Source organism: Mustela nivalis, assembly GCF_964662115.1.
Source record: "Mustela nivalis genome assembly, chromosome: 1".
NCBI classification, from domain to species: Eukaryota; Metazoa; Chordata; class Mammalia; order Carnivora; family Mustelidae; genus Mustela; species Mustela nivalis.
Window position 1 is genome coordinate 213750881 of NC_139020.1, and position 15416 is coordinate 213766296.

The 15416-nt window shown below is 59.6% G+C and overlaps 1 protein-coding gene and 2 long non-coding RNA genes across 6 annotated transcripts; 2 read left to right on the top strand and 1 right to left on the bottom strand.

The window, feature by feature from the left end:
• Positions 1–981: 981 nt before the first annotated feature.
• Positions 982–6087, bottom strand: HMG20B (high mobility group 20B). Of its 4 annotated transcripts, none has more exons than XR_014299491.1 (10): positions 6017–6087; positions 5680–5735; positions 5233–5341; positions 4537–4740; positions 3796–3916; positions 3480–3523; positions 3131–3203; positions 2364–2865; positions 2001–2133; positions 982–1651 (listed from the first exon to the last, which is right to left on the bottom strand). XR_014299491.1 is itself a non-coding variant. In XM_082686048.1 (10 exons), exons 2-10 carry the CDS (start codon positions 5715–5717, stop codon positions 1639–1641), a joined length of 951 nt encoding a protein of 316 aa, XP_082542174.1. In that variant the 5' UTR covers positions 5718–5735; positions 6017–6087; the 3' UTR covers positions 982–1638. The 4 variants fall into 4 exon arrangements, 2 of the variants coding, with proteins under 2 accessions (XP_082542174.1, XP_082542173.1); XR_014299492.1 differs by having other exon boundaries at positions 3480–3526; positions 6017–6069; XM_082686048.1 differs by having other exon boundaries at positions 2650–2865.
• A 435-nt stretch (positions 6088–6522) lies between these two features.
• LOC309867841 lies at positions 6523–7563 on the top strand. The gene is made up of 2 exons (XR_014313345.1): positions 6523–6779; positions 7462–7563. It is a non-coding gene; the product is annotated as an uncharacterized lncRNA (long non-coding RNA).
• A 4971-nt stretch (positions 7564–12534) lies between these two features.
• On the top strand, positions 12535–13413 carry LOC309843941. Its single transcript, XR_014300428.1, has 2 exons — positions 12535–12689; positions 13070–13413. It is a non-coding gene; the product is annotated as an uncharacterized lncRNA (long non-coding RNA).
• Positions 13414–15416: the final 2003 nt, after the last annotated feature.

Consider the following 15416-nt stretch of genomic DNA (forward strand, 5'->3'; position numbering starts at 1 on the left):
CTAGGGTGGGGAGGTGAGAGTATCTGGTTAGAGTAGTCTCCTGGGGTGGCCGTAGGGCTTCAAACAGGGATTTACTCTCTTGTTTCCAGGGGCCCGAAGTGTGATGTCAGCCCGTCAGCAAGACCATGCTCCCTCCAAGACCTCGGCAGAGGCCTTCCCTGCCTGTCCTCCCTTCGGTGGTGGCTGGCCCTCCTTGGCGCTTGTTGGCAGCTTTCATTCTTCCCATTTCTGCCTCTGGGGTCACATGGCTGTCTCCTGTGTCTGCTTTCGCATCTTTGTCTTCTTATAAGGACACCAGTCACATTGGATCAGGGGCCCACCCTACTCCCGATGACCTCATCCCTACTAATTATATCCGCAGCGACCCTATTTCCAAATAAGGTCACATTCTGAGAACTGGGGTTTAGGGCCTCAGCATATCTTTCGAGGGGACATGATTCAACATCCCGTTTGTCAAATTATTCTCCAAAAATTTTAAGATGGCTTGAATAGTGCATTACACAGAAAGTCGCAGAGAGCATTCCTGCGGAGCCCAGTGCGGAACGTCCCCGGACCAGCGGTTCCGCGCGGAGAAGACAGCTTGCAGAACTGAGAGCCGGTGTTCCAATGGCCGCACATGTGTCACACTAGCCTCCCGGGTGCCCAAACCACCAGAACATCCATGCGCAGAGAAGGGGTAATAAAATGTGGTCCATCCACGCATCGGAGTATTAGTCACAAAAAGGAGGGAGGCGCCCACGCGCTGCCCTGCGGATGGACCCCAAGCCCACAACACTCAGGGAGGGAACCAGACACAGCCGCACAGGTGTGAATCCACGCGTGTGACACGCCCAGACCAGGCTCCTCCAGACAGAAGGGGGGGGGTCAGTGGTTGCCAGGCACTGGTGGAGGGCGGGCCTAGGACACCCAGCAGGGGCGTCTTGGGGGCCTTGGGCACACCTTCTAGCCCACCTCCCACCCCCCCAAAAAACATTCACAAGCTTGGAAATTCAAATTCCACTTTATTTAAAAAGTCCAGATTGAGCAAAGGCAGAGGCTGCCTCGGCAAGGGTCCCTCGGCTGGATGAGGGAGGGGCGGTCAGTACCAGCCGCCCGAATTCTGGGGTGCAGGCCACAAGCAGAGGGCCCCACCTCGAGTATAAGAGCAGGTCCCTGCAGCGTGCCTGCCTCAGGGTAGGGGGGAGCCTGCGGTGAGCACCTCTGGGGGTCCCAGCATGACAGGTGTGGGGTTTTATACCTTGTCCCGGGGCCGGTCCAGGAGAGCCAGTGTAGCAGGTATAACCCTCCCCACCCTGAGCATGCCAGCAGCTGCAGGTTCCCTTGTGTCTTGGGTTCCCCAGCCCCTGTGGTGCTCCCATGTCCCTGTAGTGTTGTGCAAGGGGAGCGCACCTTGCTGGGCCCCAGGGCTCTGGGTTCTAGGCGTTTCATGTACAGCAGGTGATTTTTCTGGGGTCAGGCTGCTGGGGGAATCGAAAGCTAGAGGGATGCTGTAGAAATTTAATTTTGGGGGGCTGGAGCCCCCAAGGTGCAGGATTGGGCCTGGCCCCAAAAGGTGGACCCCCAATCCTCCTCCATGGGGTGGGGAAGGGGCCGTGACCAAAGGCAGTCTTCTCTGGATCCGTGGGGTCGCGGACACCCTCATAGGTGCTCACTATGACAGGAGAGAAGGGGGGCTCGTGATGGGGAGCACATCCCGCCCAGCAGCATTCATGAAGTCCCCGGGACCGGCGCCCCCCAGCGGTCCGGCCACTGGCCGCCCGCAGCAAATAAGACCCACCTGGTAGATCGCGTGTGGGCGATGCCCTCGGAATAAGATCCATCAGCCCGATCCCACCCAGCCGGCAGCGCCCCGAGTCCCGGAACCCCGTTGGAGGGCGAAATCCAGTCATTTCCGCGGGGCCCAAGGCAGGTCTAGCCCCAAGTGACCCCCCAGCCCCCCGCGCAGGGCGGCCCCACGCGGGCCGCGCAGAGTCCCGGGGGTGACCCGCCGCGGCACACACCTGGCGACCTGGGCCAGGATCTCCTTGATGCGGACGATGAGCTTCTCGTGCTGGGCGGGGTCGCGCTCGATGGCGCCGTGCAACCGGGCCATGTAGAAGTCCAGGGTGCCGAGAGTGGGCGTCTCGCCCGTGCCTGGAGGAGGACAGGGAGCGGTCACTCCAGCCAAGCGGCGGAGTCGACGCGGCCAGGACCCCACAGAAGCAGAGGTCAGAGGCGCGGGGTGGGTCTCCAAGGCCAGGGTCCCGGGGAGGGGGCCAGAGGCGAGGCGCGTCGGCGGCACTGGATGGGGCGGAAGACGGAAAGTGGGGAGGGCGAGGCCCGGGGTGGGGATGAGGGGGTGGTCGCGGGGGGGTCCGGCTTACAAATTGGGGAGGAAGTAGCCAAGGTCAGCTGAGGCCAGAGCGCGGAAGGCCAAGGAGTAGGGTCACGGGCAGTGCCGGCGAGGGCAGGGGTCTGCGAGGGCGGGCGCGGGCTCAGCTCACGCGCGGGAGGGGCCATTGGGGCGGGGCTGGCCGGGGCGTGCGCGCTCCGACCCCCGAGCGGCTGGGGGCGGGGCCGGGAAGTGGAGCCGGCGGGGCGGAGCTCGCCCGACCGAGGGTGTGGGGCGAATGGGCGGGGCCTCGGCGCTCGGGGGCGGGGCCTCCGCACCCGGCACCGGCAGCGAGGCGAAGCTGGCGGTGAGCGCTTGGCGCACGGCCTGGAGCTGCTGCTGCAGCGCCAGCGTCCGCCGCTCCTCCAGCGCCAGCTCCTGCTCCAGGCGCTCCCGCGCGCTGCTCATGCTCTGCGTGTGCCTCTGCAGCACCGCGTTCTGCTCCTCGAAGGCCACGTTCATCTTGCGCAGGCGCCGCAGCTCTGCCTCCCGCGCTGCGGCGTGGGGGAGCCGGGTCAGAGCCTGGCGCGTCCCCCCTACCCCTCGCCGACCTTGCCTTAGCTGTGTCCCCCACCCCCGCCCCACCCCGCGCCAGGCCGGCTGTCACCGCTCTGCCTCCAGCTCCGGGGACCGGGGCGGGCCGGGGGTGGGGGGGGAGAGGTGGGTGCCTCTGCTTTTTCCAGTAGTCACCCCCCCGCCCCCCGCCACCATCTCCGGCCTTGGCACCCGCTTCCCCAGGAACCCCTAGTCAGTGCTCACCTTTGTTTTGGTCCAAGAACTCTTCAGTGAAGATGGGGACGTCGAAGGTGGAGAAGCCATCACAGTCCCCACCCTGGGACAACAGGACAGGTGACAAATGGGGGGGGGGCGCCAAAACCCCTCCGGGACGTCCCTCAAGTTTGGGAGGGATTCCTCTGGTCAGCTGGGTTGAAGTCCTTTAACAACATCCCACGACGTGCAAGCGGCCCCACCTTTGCTGGCATGCCTGGAGGAGGGGCACTCGCCTGCGCCCATGAGTTGGGGGCGCATGCGGGGGCGGGGGGGGGGGGCGCTCATGACCTCCAGACCTTTCTCGCCCAGCCGTGGTCCTTGCAGGAGGAGGACTTACCTTGTGTCCATTTAAGAGGGTATTCATGAGCCCAGAGCCCGAGTCTTCTGGGGGTAGAGGGAGGAGGGCACGATCAGCCCGCCTGGTGGGTCTCCTCTGAGCGCACACAGTGCTTTGCGAGCGCCCTCCCCTCTGTCTGGGATACCCTACCTCCCCAGTTAGCCCTACTCATCCTGGGGCACTCTCATGCCTTGGCCCCCAGGTCAGCACTCAGTCTGGTTAGGGGAGTCCCACGGAGGAGGGCGGCTGGGTCCACCTGGGGCCACCCGTCTCTGAGCCCGCGCCCAGCTGCCTGGGGGCTGGGTCCCTTTCCCACCTTTCTTGATCTTCTTTTCCTGGATCTTCTCCGTGCACATCTTGTAGGCTTCTGACTGCTGGTAGGCGCGCAGCTCCTTCATGTACTGCTGCTTCTCCCGCTCTGCCTCGTCCAGGTACCGCTGGTGGGGCAGCGGGGAGGCTCGGCCCGGCCCAGGGGCAGGGGCGGCGGGCCTCCGCCACCAACACCCCATCTGGCTCACTGGGCACCACCTTCCCGTAGCTCCCTACTGGCCTTGGAGACAAAACCTGCCTCCTCGGCCCACAGCTCAGGGCCGTCCCCGCAAACTCCCGCTGTTCTCAACCTCGCCCTGTTGTCTGACCGCAGGCGCCCATTTCCAGGCTGGACTGCACCCCCCCCCCCCCCCCCGCGCACCCATTTCGCTTGCTGAAATCCCACTTAGAGGGCACAGACTACTGCTCTGTTTTGTTTCCTTGAGATCTTTGCAATTTTAAGTTAATGACCAGGACTTGAAAACCGGAAGATAGCCCATAAAAATCCGGCCCCCAGCCCTACTTCCTCACACCTATCCACGTTGATTCTTAAGTTTTACGTCGATTCTTGCCTATTGCTGGCCTCCCCTGGCTTCAGCCTGCTAGGGAGGGCCCACGAGTGGTCAGTTCACCAGGTGGGAGCAAGGACCCTCCATATTCTGTCCTTTGGGGGATGTAGCTGCAGGGCAAGTGTCCGAGTGGGTCGGGCCAAGGTCAGTGGTCCTGGGGCAGCCCCCGCCTTGCACACCTGCTTCTCGGCCGGTTGCAGCTTGCTCCACTCGGCACCCAGCATCTTGGTGATCTCCGGAAAGGGCAGGTCTGGGTGGCGCGTGCGAATCTGCTCACGCCGCTCGTTCAGGAAGCGCACGTAGCCGGTGACCGGTGCCTTGGGCCCATTTGGCAGGATCTTCTTACGCTTCTTGCCCTTGGGCCAGCCGCGCTTCTTCACCGGCTGCAGAACCGGACCACGCCGTTGGGAGGGGCCTGAAGGGCTGGGAGAGGGCTAGAGGGGGTGGGCGGGGCCTATCCAGGAAACAGGGCCGGGAAGGACTGTAGGTATGGCTTGGTCAAGGCCCAGGATTGGGAGAGGGCAGGGTTACGAGGTCCTGGGAGCAGGTCATCCCGGACGGGGTTAAGCCCCGCTTGTGGGCGTGGCCCCTGGCGTGGGCGCCGCCTCTCCGTTGGAGGAAGGACCCACAGGACCACCGGAAGGTGCCTCCCACAGGGTAGTAGGCGGAGCTGGTATTGAGCGATGGGCGGAGCCTGGGCTTAGTGGCAGAGGATCCCTTGGGGGCGTGGCATGTGGTGGGACCTCACCATCCCGAGGAAAATCTGGACTGTGGGCGGGGCCACAGCGAATTCAAATCTAGCCCGGGGTGGGGCTTCCAGGCTACGGGCGAGTCCCTCAGCCTCCCCCACCACCTCGCAGGGACGAGGGACTCACCTCTTCCTCGTGGGACCCCTTCTCGCCGGCCCGGGGGCCCTCGCCGCGCTCTTGTTTGACAGCCACCACGAAGCCCCCATGCTGCCCCGGAGCCTTGCCGCCCGCCGGCCTGGAGCCACAGGACGCCAGGGTCACCCCCATCCTCACCTCCATCCCCGACCGCGGAGCTGGCACGGAGGGGGCCGGAGTCTTGGGAGGAGGAGTCTGTGGGGGTCATTAACCCGCGGGACGGGGCCGGAGCACTAGGGGGGCCGTAGGGACCTCTGGGAGGAACTGAGCCTGGGAGTGGCGGGGAAAGAGGCCCGTGAGGACGCAAAGGGGAGGTCCTGCCCCGGCAGTGTGCGGGGAGTCAAGACCCCGGGGGGCGCGGGGCGAGGAGCTCCGACAGGGCGGGCGGGGGCTGGGCTGCAGCCCCGAGTGGGCTGGGGGAGGGGATGTCGCACTCACGCGGCGGCCGCGCCGGGCTGCTTGGAGCCGTGGGACATGGCCGCTCCCGGCCCCACCTGGAAGGCAGACGTGTGGCCGAGTGAGGGGCGCCTGAGCCGCCGACGGGGTGGCCCGGCGGGGGAGCTCCGGAATGCCGGGACCGGGGTGTTTGGGGGGGCCGGATCCAGGGGCGGGGAGGCCCTCGAGGGCGGCCGCCCCGGGGATCCTTTGTTGGGCGATCGCCCCCCGGAAGGGCCGGCCCACTCTCCCCCGGTCCGGGAGGGGCCCCTCCCCGGCCCCAGGCCCCCCCCTTGTCCCCACCCCCTCGCAGGGCCCCGAGTTCCGCGGCTGTTTTCACCTCCAAAGAAACTTTCCCGGACCTCTCTGCTGCTGCGCCGCTCCAACCAACCGCCCCGAGCCCGCCCCTGCCTCTCGCCCCGCCCCCGGCATGCTAATAAGGCCTCCGCGAGCGTTCGGATTGGGTGTAGTCTTTCTCTGGGGCGTGACCATGCAGATGAAGGTTGGCGCGCCGGCCGGCGATTGGCTGGGGCAACAGCTGGGCCGCGTGGGAGGTGGATAGGGAAGGGTGCGGGCGGGTGCGTCAAGTTCGGCTGCGCTCGGCCGCTCTCGGGACCAATCGGGGCACTCTGAGGCCTCGCCGGGCGGAGCCCCTTAAAGGGCCAGAAGGCGCGGCTCGGACGCCTCCTCTCCGAGTAAAGGCGAGACTCCCCGCCCCTGAAGGATCCCCAGACCGGCAGGGCCAGATCGGGCCCCTCCCTAGTTGTCATGGAGACGGCGGCCAGTTGCTAGGAAAGGGGGTTAAGGTCTCCCCGCCCCCGGACAAGGTGGGACCTGTCTCCGAGTCTTGCAAACCTGGCGGGGAAGTCGGCCATCTATTCACTGAATTTAGGGCCCCCGGCCCCGCGCTGTGCCTAGCCCTGCTGTGAGCCGGCGCGGGCTGCTCTCCCCCTGGGGGCTCTGCTCTCCCCTGTGCTCTGGAGACCTTGCACCATGTTTCGGACGGGGAGGCTGGGATGCTGCGGCGCTGAGCTCCAGAACTGGGCCGAAAGCATTTGGGAAGAGGAAGTGAGACAAGAAGGCTGCAGGGAGCTCGTGAAGATGTAGGGGCGGCAGGCTCTGCTCTGGGATTTGAGGGGCCGCTCGTCGCCCCCACCTCACCGCGGCAGTGTGGTCTTAGGGCCTGAACTGGGACTTCCCCTACTCTCAGGGTGACAGTTGGGGTCACTGAATGCTCACGATGTCCTATTAGACCCCAAACGACTTGCCCACATCAGCACTCTGCCTCATTTCCCTTCTCTGCCTCTGATATTCCTCAAATACAGACACGTCCATTTCATTCCTCTCTCTCTCTCTCTCTCTCTCACACACACACACACACACACACACACACACCCCGCCCCTGGGCCTTTGCACTTTTTTTTTTTAATTATTTATTTATTTATTTGACAGACAGAGATTACAAGTAGACAGAGAGGCAGTCAGAGAGAGGAGGAAGCAGGCTCCCTGCTGAGCAGAGAGCCCGATGCCAGACTCGATCCCAGAACCCTGAGATCATGACCTGAGCCGAAGGCAGTGGCTTAACCCACTGAGCCACCCAGGCGCCCCACCTTTGCACTTTTTGTGCCCTTTCCTCCTGATTACCTGCCTGGCCCATTGCTTAATTTTCAGATCTTTGCTCGAATGTCACCTTCTCAATGAGGTTTACCCTGTACACCCTGTCTTAATTATTCTCCATATGTTTGTCTCCTCTGTTAAAAATTTTTGTTATTTCCTTGATTTAAGTAATCTCTACCTCCAATGTGGGGACTTGAACTCCCTACCCTGAGATCAAGACTCACATGCTCTGTATGACCGAGCCAGCCAGGCACCACTAAAGAACAGTTGGCGGAAAAGATTTGAGGATGTCCTTGGCTCTGTCGAGGGACTCACGGCTGGGACAGCATTCCACGCAGCAAGTAGACGGGCGCTACAAAATGGAAGGTTATATTGGATGGAAGAAGGGGCAAGGACGTTCCTAGCAAGAGAGAAGAAGGATTGTTCCTCCTTGAAAGGTCACCTTCCCTTAGCAGGGGGGAGAGCCGGAGGTCTAATCAACACAGAGTCTCTCCTTTTCCTTTGGGGTGTAGAGGGAAAGCTCCCAGCTGACCCATCAAGACTTCACGTCTCTGGGGGAGGTGGAAGCTGCAGTTACTCGGTACTAAGCCCGGCTTTGATGATGTGGCCTAAGTGGCTGTTTTATGGGCCCGTGGTTTTTAACTCCGAAGCTCCTAGAACAGCACGTCTAGGAGCTACTCAACCAGATTTGCTGAATAAACAAATGAGGAAATACAGTAAATATCTCAGAGGCAAGGGCTTTGGAAAACAGCTAAGCAGTTCCTCAAAACCTAGAACATGAAGTTACCATGCGATCCAGAAATCCCATGCCTAGGGATATACCCAAGAGACCCAAGAACATGTGTCCACGCAGGAACTTGCGCACGGATGTTCACAGCTGGCACGATTCACAACTGCCAAAAAGTAGAAACAACCCAAATGCCCGTCTGTGGATGAGCAGATAGAGAGAATGTGGTCCGTTCAGCTACTGGAATGTTAGTGGCCATAAAAAGCAATACATTGGGCACTTGGGTGGCTCAGTGGGTTAAGCCGCTGCCTTTGGCTCAGGTCATGATCTCAGGGTCCTGGGATCGAGCCCCACATCGGGCTCTCTGCTCAGCAGGGAGCCTGCTTCCTCCTCTCTCTCTCTGCCTGCCTCTCTGCCTACTTGTGATCTCTCTGTGTCAAATAAATAAATAAAATCTTAAAAAAAAAAAAAAGGCAATACATTAAGGGCGCCTGGCTGGCTGGGTCAGAGCAGCCCGGGACTCTTGGTATCCCGGTCATGAGTTTGAGCCCCCTGTTAAGTGTAACTTTAAAAAAGGGAAAAGGACTAAATTGCTGATTCATGCTGCAACAGGGGTGAATCTTGAAGACATGAGGCTCTGTGAAAGATGCGAGTCACAGAAGAACCACAAGTGTGTGGCTCTGTTCACATGAAAGGTCCTGAACAGGCAAATCCATTGAGACAGCAAATGAGCGGTTGCCTGGGGCTCGGGAATTCGTGCGGTCGGGGGATGGGGAGAGACGGCAGATGGCCCCGGAGTTTCCTTCTGAGTAATCAAAATGCTCTAATGTTCTAATGTTGCATAACTGTAAATATGTGAAAGGCCTCAGGGGGCGCCTGGGTGGCTCAGCGGGTTAAGTGTCTGCCTTTGGCTCAGGTCAAGACCCTGGGGTCCTGAGATCGGCCTGATGTCCAGCTTCCTGCTCAAGAGTGAGTCTGTTTCTCCCTCTTCCTCTTTCTCTCCCCCTCCCCAGCTTGTTATCTCTCTCTTTCTCAAATAAATAGATAAAATCTTAAAAAAAAAAAAAAACTCAGAATTGCACACTTTACTTTTTTAATTTTTTTAAGACATCTATTTATTGGGGTGCCTGGGTGGCTCAGTGGGTTAAAGCCTCTCTGCCTTCAGCTCAGGTCATGATCCCAGGGTCCTGGGATCGAGCCCCGCATCAGGCTCTCTGCTCAGCGAGGAGCCTGCTTCCTCCTCTCTCTCTGCCTGCCTCTGACTGCTTGTGATCTCTGTCAAATAACTACATACAATCTTAATAAAAAAAAGATATCTATTTATTTATTTGACAGAGAGAGAGATCACAAGCAGGCAGAGAGGCAGGCGGAGAGAGAGGAGGAAGCAGGCTCCCTGTCGAGCAGAGAGCGGGATGCGGGGCTTGATCCCAGGACCCTGGGATCATGACCTGAGCCGAAGGCAGAGGCTTTAACCCATTGAGCCACCCAGGTGCCCCAGAACTGCACCCTTTAAATGAGTACATCGTATGGTATGTGAATTCAGTCTCAATACACCTGTTTCTGTAAGAGGCAGCCCAAGACTAGGAATCTTGACAGACCCAGATTCCAGACCCCGCTCCGCTGCTTCGCGGGACGCACCACCCTCGCCTGTGCTTGCAATCTTAAAACACTGTAGGTGAGAAGTCCCGCTGGGAGGTCGGGCAAGCCCTCCCCTCCAAGCCCCGCCTCTTTGGCTTGATTGACAAGGGTTGCGCTAGAACCTATCCTCCCCGCTCCCAAGTTCCCGCACGCGCGAGAAACCCAGGGGTCTCCCCATACTTTAAAAAGAAAGGAAGTGTTTTGAGGTTGATTATATATATATATATATATATTTGTGTTAGAGAGCGAGAGGTGGAGCCGGGGAGGCGGAGAGGGAGAGGGAGACCATCTCTAGCGGACTCCGCACAGAGTGGGGAGCCCATAGCGGGGCTCGATCCCAGGACCCCAAGATAATGACCTGAGCCAAAACCCAGAGTCCCACACTTGACCGATCGAGCCATTCAGGCGCTCCTGAGGTTGATTTTGAGAGCAATTTGCAGCTCCTTGACATCAAGAAAAGTATCTTGCTGCGCGGTTAGTCTCTAGAAAGAATAAAAGCGTCTTCGGTCCACACAGCCCGTACATGCCCACACCCCGCGCAAGCCACTATAAGGAGCAGCATTTATACCATTTGACTTTATATCCTTCGTGCATTTAACAGCAGATCCTTTCTGCCCTGAAGTTTTAAAGCCCCCCCCCTTTTTTTTTTCTTTTTTTTTCAAGTAGGCTCCACACCCAATGTGGGGCTTGAACTCATGGCTCCAAGAGCAAGCGTCACCAGCTCCAGGCACTAAACCAGCCAGGCGCCCCTTGTTTTTTCTCAGCAGCATTAAGTTCTCTCCATACCTAGATCTCAGTGGGGGCGCCTGGGTGGTTCAGTTGGTTGTGTGACCAGCTCCTGACTCCAGCTTATGTCATGATCTCAGGGTCATGATCTCAGGATCATGAGATTGAGCCTGGTGAAGGGCTCCGCACCCACCATGGAATCTGCTTGGGATTCTCTCCCTTTGCCTCTCCCTCTGCCCCTCTCCCCAACTGCATGATCTCTCTCTCTCTCTCAAATCAATAAAATCTTAAAAAAAAAATAAATAAAAGCCAGCCCTCCCTAATGACCCCAGCTGTCTAAAGTCGTCAATTTCCTGTTCGTTTCTTTGCATCATTTCTGTGCCTCCCTGGGAAATCTTGTCCAGCAGGAAGCCAGGTACAGAATCCCAACCGGCAGTCCCAGAAGTACAAGATTCATTAAGGATGGCCTAAACGTTCACTTTTGAAATTGTTATTATGCAAATATTCCACTTCTTACTAAAACTCTTCCTACACACAGGAACTCAGAGCTGGTTCCTTCTGCAGGCCTAGGGGAGAATCCGCCCCAGGCGCTCCCAGCTTCTGGGGGGTTGCTGGCCCTGCCAGGTGTTGCTTGGCTGGTCCCAGGGTCACCACAATCTCTCTGCCTTCATTGTCCCTTGGCTTCTCCCCGAGTGTGTGCGCCCAGCTTTCCCCTTGTGCTGAGTCCATGGGCGACTGTCCCAGCGTGCCATTGTCTTGACTCACCACTTCTGCTATGACTATTTCCAAATGTTGAATTCCAAGGTCCTGGGGGTTAGGACTTTCACCATCGCCTGCTTTTCCAGGAGAGGTCGGAGGACACGGAATGGCTGGGTTGTAGCTGTGCCTCCCGCTGAAGTATGTGATTCTTATTCTCTACAGGAGGTAGTTTAACCCCCAGGAAGAATCAGGATGCAGTTGGCACACCAGGGACACCCCAACCTTCCTCTGGCATTTTTAGGGACAGATGTAACACAGGGGTCCACTGGGAGGCCTGAGGACACAGCAGGGAAGCAGGGATTGCAGTTGCCCCCAAAAGGGGGGCTGGGCAGGGGCATCAGGCCCCTGAGGACGGGGCACCCCGGGCTGCTGCAGGACCCTCACAAGGTCAGAGAGGTGCCCTGAGCCCTAGATGTGTGACTTGAGCCATCGACCAAAACTGTGCCCCAGTCAGCCCCTCCGCAAAGTGGGACCATAACTGTGTCTGACCTCAGGAGGTCGTGGGGAGGATTTAAGGCGCTTGACTGATGTTCTCCCTTAGAACCAGGGTCAGTGCCGCTGGGAGTGGTAGCTGGCTTGGTTAAGGGCAGCTGCAGACCCCGTTCAGAGAATTTTCTAGTACAGTGGCTGCCGCCCAGGGTAGTTCAGGGGACACTGGACAATGCCCAGAAACATGTTTGGTTGTGACGACTCATGGTCAGGGTAGGGCGTGCCCCTGGCTTCTGAAGTTGGAGGCCTGGGGGCTGTGATGCCCAGGACAGTCCCCCAGCCCAGAGAACGAGCCGATGCCTGTGTCAGTCCCTCCCAGGCTGGTAAACCCTGATCCACAGGCCGAACCCGCACCTGCCCCATCTCCCGTAGGCCACCATGTGACCCTCTTCAGCAGGGCTGCTTGTGCCCCACTTCACAGAAAAGGAAACTGATGCTTTCGGGCTTGCTGGGGACCACCTGGGTTTCACTCACAGCCACCCTGGGATCTCAGCCAAGTTCCTGGCTGTTTTTCCCAGGTTTCCCAGGTTTCTAAGAACTCTCCCTCCCCTTCCCTCCACCCAGCGCCCCCCTCCTCCCAGCCTGGTCTGAGAGAAGATCAAAGTGACCCCCCCAACACCCCCCAACACCCCCCTACCCCAACACCCCCCCCCCCCCCCGCCTTCCCACCTGAAGCAGGACTGGAGCCACCAGGACATCCGATCCCCAGCAGGGGCTGGGGGCAGTTGGGATGCTCTGGGGCTGGGGGCACTTGGGATGCTCTGGGGACATCAAAGTCTGTCCTGGATCTCTCGGGACCCCAAGCCTGTCTCTCTCCTGCTCCTGAGGGCAGGCACTCGTGTCTCCTTTCTCACATCCTCTCTCATGGCAGGACGTTCTCTGATCCTCCCCGCAAATCTCACCCCTGCTCTCCCGGGGGCGTGGGTGCTCCGCACTGCTGTCCCAACCGCCACCGGGGCCCAGGCCTGCTTCGGAATGGACAGCCCCCATCCCCACCCCCGCCTGACTTTCCCAGCCCTCTCTCCCAAGCCTTCCACGGCTCCCCAGTGACCTGGAGGTAACGTCCAGACTCTGCCGGCCGTGCAGCCAGCCCTCCCGTGTCTGGTGTCTGACCCCTCCGGCGCCAGCACCCACCGAGGAGGGGCCGCGGCCGGCTCTGTCCCCACTTCCGACTGACTGGGGCTTCAGAATCTCTGGGGCTCCTGCGCTGCTCAGCGTGAGGGCCAGATTTGCTGGGTGAGGGAGTCCAGGGGGGAAGGAAGGAAGGACGCAGGTCAGAAGCAGCCTGCTCCCCCCAGGCGGGGAGACCCCGAGATACGCTGGTGTTTCTGCCAAACACCCCCCTGTGCTGGGTCTGCCCGAGGGATGCCCCCTGTGGGTTCCAGACCCCTGCGGGGGTGCCGGGAAGAGTAAACACAGGGCACCTTTCCTCCTCAGGTGGGCCCTCCCCTGCCCGAGAATAAAGAACTCAGAGATGCTGCCGATCACGAGGGGAGCCCAGTTTGGATCCTGAATCTGCCTCTTGTTCGCCGCGTGCCCTCCGGCAAGGGACTTCTGTAAGAGCCTGTTTTCTCTGCAAAATGGGCAAGTAGCGGTGTAAGGTCCCCCAGGGACGGGGCCTGAAAGGAGAAGAGAAATGTGAACACAAAGCTTAGGTGAGGGGTGCCCGGCTGGCTCCGATGCGCAGCGTGGGACTGTGTGACTCTTGATCTCAGGGTCGCAAGTTCGAGCCCCACCTCGGGAGTAGAGAGGACTGAAATCAATAAATAAGAACTTTAAAAGAATGTTAAAGAAATACAGGCAAGCATTTTTAAACGGCGTGTAGAGCTGAGGCAAGAATTTCTTTACGTCACTTTGTCACTTTCGCTGCCCCAGAGAAAGGGAGCGGGAGCGCCCAGCAGGGAGGAAAGAATTGAGATTCTTGTCTCTCCTTATCCCTCCGACGCAGTGACCCCTTATCTCCCCGCTCCCCGGCGGGGTTATCATGACCCCGCCCACACCCATTTTTCAGGCTCCTTTTCATTAAAAAAGTGGGCTTTGGGGTGGGTGGTCTGCATCCATGTGGGCGTCTGGGCTGGGACCCCGTTGGGCTGTTTGAGCCTCTGCTTCTTTTAGTGGGTTCCTGTTTCCCAGTTCCTGCTTGCTCTTTTCAACCTCTCTCCGTGCCCGCCACACAATCCTTGTACAGGTATTTCTTGAGCTCCTGTGTGTGTAACTGATCAGCCCCTGCCTTCATGGGGATCATAGTTCCGGGGAAGACAGGGTCACAGCTGGGGTTGGCGGCGGAGAGCAGATATCAAGATTGTGATGGGGGGGGCAGTCTAGAGTACTGTATGACTTACACGGGAGGAGGGGTAATGAGAAAACTTTCTGGCTGAGACTGTTAAGAGCTAACAATTACAAAAAAAAAAAAAGCTAGCAATTTTATCAGGTTTTTATTTTATTTTTTTTTAATTAAAAAAACAAAAATTAAAAAAATTTTAAAAAATTATTTATTGGACACAGAGAGAGAGATCACAAGTAGGCAGAGAGGCAGGCAGAGAGAAAGGGGGAAGCAGGTTCCCCGCCCAGCAGAGAGCAGGATGCGGGGCTTGATCCCAGGACCCTGAGACCATGACCTGAGCCGAAGGCAGAGGCTTAACCCACTGAGCCACCCAAGTGCTCCTGTATCACTTTTTAAAAAAAAATAATATTTTATTTTTTAAAGGACTCTCTCACCCAATGTTGGGCTGGAACTCAGGACCCTGAGATCAAGAGTCGCACCCTCTATGGGCCCAGCTCCGAGGCGCCCCGTATGACTTGTAGTAGTGCACATTATACCCATTCTAGATCTGGGAAGACTGAGACCCCACACAGTTAAAGGACTTGTCTGAGCTGGACCAGCTAGGAGGGAGTGGGGCTGGATCTGGACCCCAAGCTTCCGGCTCGGGAGTGCAGGTGCTTAACCGCTGGTAGAGGAGGCGCCCAGGGGTGGGGGACGACTGCCCGCAGGGCTAGGAGGAACTGGAAACCGCTGGTGTGGTGCCCCAGTGGTGGGAGGACCGTTGGAGGAGAGTGGGGAGGGGTTCTGAGCGCAGGCCTCGGGTGGTGTCGCCTGCACCTGACTCACTGCGCCCCCGAGCGCGCCCTGCCCGCTCTCCGGGCCTGTTGGTCGCCTGTGAAATGGGAGACAGTCGCTCCGCGTCCCTCCCGGCTTGGGTGAGCACACCCACGTGGGGCGTTTGGCACAGTCCGCGATCATTAAATCCCAGCTGGTGTTGTTATGATGATTACCCCCATTATTATCCTTAATAACTAATTAATTAGAACTAATGCGTCCTCTCCGCGTCCGACTGGGTCTCTCCGGGCTGGGAAGGTACCGGACCCCGAGGAGTGGCAGCTCGGGCTCGGAATTCCCCCCCATCCCCTCCGCCCCCAGCCCACGCCGCAAGCCCCCAGCCCACCTCGTCCTCCCCCGTCCACAGAGTAGGCCCCATAAAGCTGCAGGCCGGCCGGGGTGACGCGGGCCCGAAGGCAGGAGTCTGGGTGTGGGCGCCCTTGCGTCGCCCCCCAGCTCGTGAGGGTCCCGCTAACGCCAAGGGGAGCCGTCGGGCGCTAGGACCGTCTCATCCCGCCAGCGCGGGGCGCGGGGGCCGGCCGGGCCCCCCGAGGCCACGCCCCCAGCCCTATTATTGGCTCTCGGGCCCCGGTGCGCGGCCCCGATTGGTGGAGGCGGCCGCCAGCATTCCCCGCCCCGCCCCGCCCGGGCCTTAGTCTAGGTTCGCGGCCCGGCGGCCGCCGGCGC

Coding starts and splice junctions, on each gene's coding strand:
- HMG20B (XM_082686047.1), bottom strand. CDS start 5,717: ATGTCCCACGGCTCCAAGCAGCCCGGCGCGGCCGCCGC. Junction 3,527..3,795: donor GGAAAAGAAGATCAAGAAAG/GTGGGAAAGGGA, acceptor CTCTACCCCCAG/AAGACTCGGGCTCTGGGCTC. Junction 2,134..2,649: donor CGCCTCGCTGCCGGTGCCGG/GTGCGGAGGCCC, acceptor GTCCTCCTCCAG/GCACGGGCGAGACGCCCACT.